At 34.9% G+C, this 3,042-nt stretch overlaps 1 protein-coding gene across 1 annotated transcript; it reads right to left on the reverse strand.

Annotated features, from left to right (window-relative positions):
- Window positions 1-719: 719 nt before the first annotated feature.
- On the reverse strand, window positions 720-2,263 carry LOC110910273 (adenylate isopentenyltransferase 3, chloroplastic). Its single transcript, XM_022154969.2, has one exon. It carries the CDS (start codon window positions 2,059-2,061, stop codon window positions 1,084-1,086), a length of 978 nt encoding a protein of 325 aa, XP_022010661.1. The 5' UTR covers window positions 2,062-2,263; the 3' UTR covers window positions 720-1,083.
- Between the last annotated feature and the right edge of the window lie 779 nt (window positions 2,264-3,042).

Below are 3,042 nucleotides of genomic sequence, written 5' to 3' on the forward strand. Positions count from 1 at the left end.
TACACCCTAAAGAACAACATTTGACTATGAAACCAATAACTTTCCAATGATTAGCAATGATTAGAAGCCGCCGTCGTTTACAAACCACCAACCTGGATTTCTGACGTCAGCAAAGATATTAAGTGGTGAATTATATTTATATTATTTATGTAATCATGTAATGTAATAGATAGTATTCTTATCATATGTAAATTAATTTTCTTAACATATAAACCAACCTTATTTGAAATACAATAAATAAATTCTGATCATATATACACTCTTATGAGAAATGGACTTGACTAACTACATAATCAGTCTAATTAAATACACTTGAATCGATTTTAATTATAGATTAATATGTTGAAATGAAGAACCAAATCGATGGCTAGACCAAATTCTCATTTTTTTCTTTTAATATACCATTTAATATGGGTGTTAAATCACTCTTTAATATTTCAAACTTTATATTTTGTATATTGAGATTTTATACTGTTTGAACATTGTAAATATACATAAAAGCAAAATAAAATAGTAATTTTAAATTTTATTTTAAATTAGTTATATGGCTCATAGGTCTTTAAAACCAGTCCAACCAATGTGCCGATAAGGTGGAGGGTTCAAAAACCACCCGGTTATTAAATATGAATAACATTACATTACGATTATATGTACCAAAAAAGCAGATTATTTATTTATTCATTCAATAATTAAAATAATTAATGTTCCTAATGATAATCTAAAATAAATCACACACTTTGAGTTGGGCTCTACCCCAAAACAAAGCAACTTTATTATTTCTAATCAAAGAGAAATTACAAAAAAAAAATAAAAAATGACAGGGGTAGGAGATTTCACCCAAAATCATGCAAACAGCATCGTTAGTTGTACAGTACAAGCTAACAATGCATACACATGTCCGGGACAAAAATGTAAAATCCACTCAACTACTGTATTCTTATTCTGTTATTCATGCAAAAATTTGTCAATATATGTCCGTCAACTTTTGTCATGGGAATAATATTAGGGCCCCACAATATTATTCCTTCTATCACACCCCGGACCCCACGCATGCAGGAGCTTCGTACACTGGATTTGCCCTTATTAACGAGACGCGCCAACCATCGCCGCCGGTCTTTTAGTCGCTATATAGTCATTGTCTACCGTGGTAACAAAGCTCCGCGAATGACCAAAGTTGAACAAGAATTGGTTTACAATCACCGATCCTGGGCCCGCCACTGCCTCCTCCCATGACTCATCAGCTCCACTGTCTCTATTTAGAAAATAAGGGGTGGCGTCGAGCCGATGAATGTTCCACCCTTTATCATTTCGTAGCCTATGAATTTTCTTGAGTTGACGTTGGGCTAGTAAAAATGTATTTATTTTCGTGTCATTAATGGCTTTTTCTAATAATTTTGTGCGCGTTTTTTTATCAGTGGAAGACGAATATTCTGCCCGAAAATAAGAATCGAATTCGGGTACCCCGATTGCTCGTCGAATCCCTTTCGTGTAATCCGCATTAGGCTTATACATTTTTCTAACTTCTTCCACCATTCCCGAGGCGACCATCCGGTCAACCCTATCAAAAACAAACCGATGGAGCACCGGCATTACAACGTCGACCCACAAGAAACAAACATCGTAACGTGCACGAAATTCGTAATTCCGATCATCAATCAATGCTTCAATAAAAGAATTTGATCCTCCCGCAATAATCGGGAGCTTACCTCTCCCAACTATTGACTTCATCGCGAGGGACGCAGTAGTGGCAAAGTTCCCCGCGGTGAAGTCTGTCTCTGGGTCCACTATCCCGAGAAGGTGGTGGGGTACCCCCGCACACTCTTCTTCGGTGATTTTATTAGTGGCTATCTCTAAACCCTCATACATTTGTATCTTATCCGAATTGATAATCTCGCCGGTGTATCGTTGGGCGAGGTCGATCGAGAGCCTTGATTTTCCGGTGCCGGTGGCGCCCATGACAACCACCACCTTTTCCTTAGGTGGGTGGCACCGGATCACCGGTGCCTCTCTTCCTCCGGTGGGTACTTGCAATAAAGTTGGTTGAATGTGTTGGCAAATCATTATTGTACAACACTAATAAAAAAAGTAACAACTTTTTTGTTAACTAATGAATGAACAATGATATGAATAAATGCTTTTGGTATTATATGCGGCAACTTGAAAATGTGTGGTGGCTGTGTAAGGTGGTGGCTTTGATATGAATCTTTCGGATTAAACAACTTATGTGAGTTGAGAGAAGCTAGGGGCAACTTTGAGTTGAAATGTGCATGATGGAGCAAACACAAAGACATATATGCTATTTATAGTGAGAAGAAAGTTATACTTGAATTGACAATTCAATGACCACATATTTATTTTTTTAGTTGTATCAAATCAGTATTATTATATAAGTAGTGGATTTCTCTGTCGCAATATCAATACGACGAGAATTCGGTATATATACGAAGCATAAAATAATGTTATGAATTACAAAGTTATGTTGTAGTACGGTACTGTTTCAGTACCGGTAATGAAAGTATCAAAAAATACTGCGTATTGAAATAAGAAATCATAAAAATGAATATTGATACCGGTAGTGATGTTATTCGGTTTGGTAAAGAATTATGTGTATTACAAAATAAAAAAAGATTTAATTACACAAAAGTTGTCTCATGTAACCCAAAAAATAAGATGGTGATCGATTCTGATAATATTGATACCGATACTGATGTTCTTTGGTCGGTATCGGTTCGGTTTGTTATTGTATGATTTTTTTGCTGTAGTTTACGTCTTTACGATACCAAAAAGTAGACAATGAACAGTATTACCTATTACCTATCTATATATTCTAAAGTTTAGTTATATGTTCTATTTTAAAACCAAAATTTATGGTTGTTTTAAATGAGGTCATTTACATATATCCCCCTCCTAAGATCATTTATTACATATATACCTAACCCATAAAATCAATTACATATTTCCCCCTTTTAAACCATACATATTACATATTTACCCATTTTATTAAAATCACTCCTATTGAATTACTATTTTACCCTTAATGAA

This window comes from Helianthus annuus, chromosome 15 (genome assembly GCF_002127325.2).
Source record: "Helianthus annuus cultivar XRQ/B chromosome 15, HanXRQr2.0-SUNRISE, whole genome shotgun sequence".
Classification (NCBI taxonomy): domain Eukaryota; kingdom Viridiplantae; phylum Streptophyta; class Magnoliopsida; order Asterales; family Asteraceae; genus Helianthus; species Helianthus annuus.

Bases quoted from the DNA above. Each gene is read 5' to 3' on its own strand.
- LOC110910273 (XM_022154969.2), bottom strand. From the start codon at position 2,061: ATGATTTGCCAACACATTCAACCAACTTTATTGCAAGTACCCACCGGA.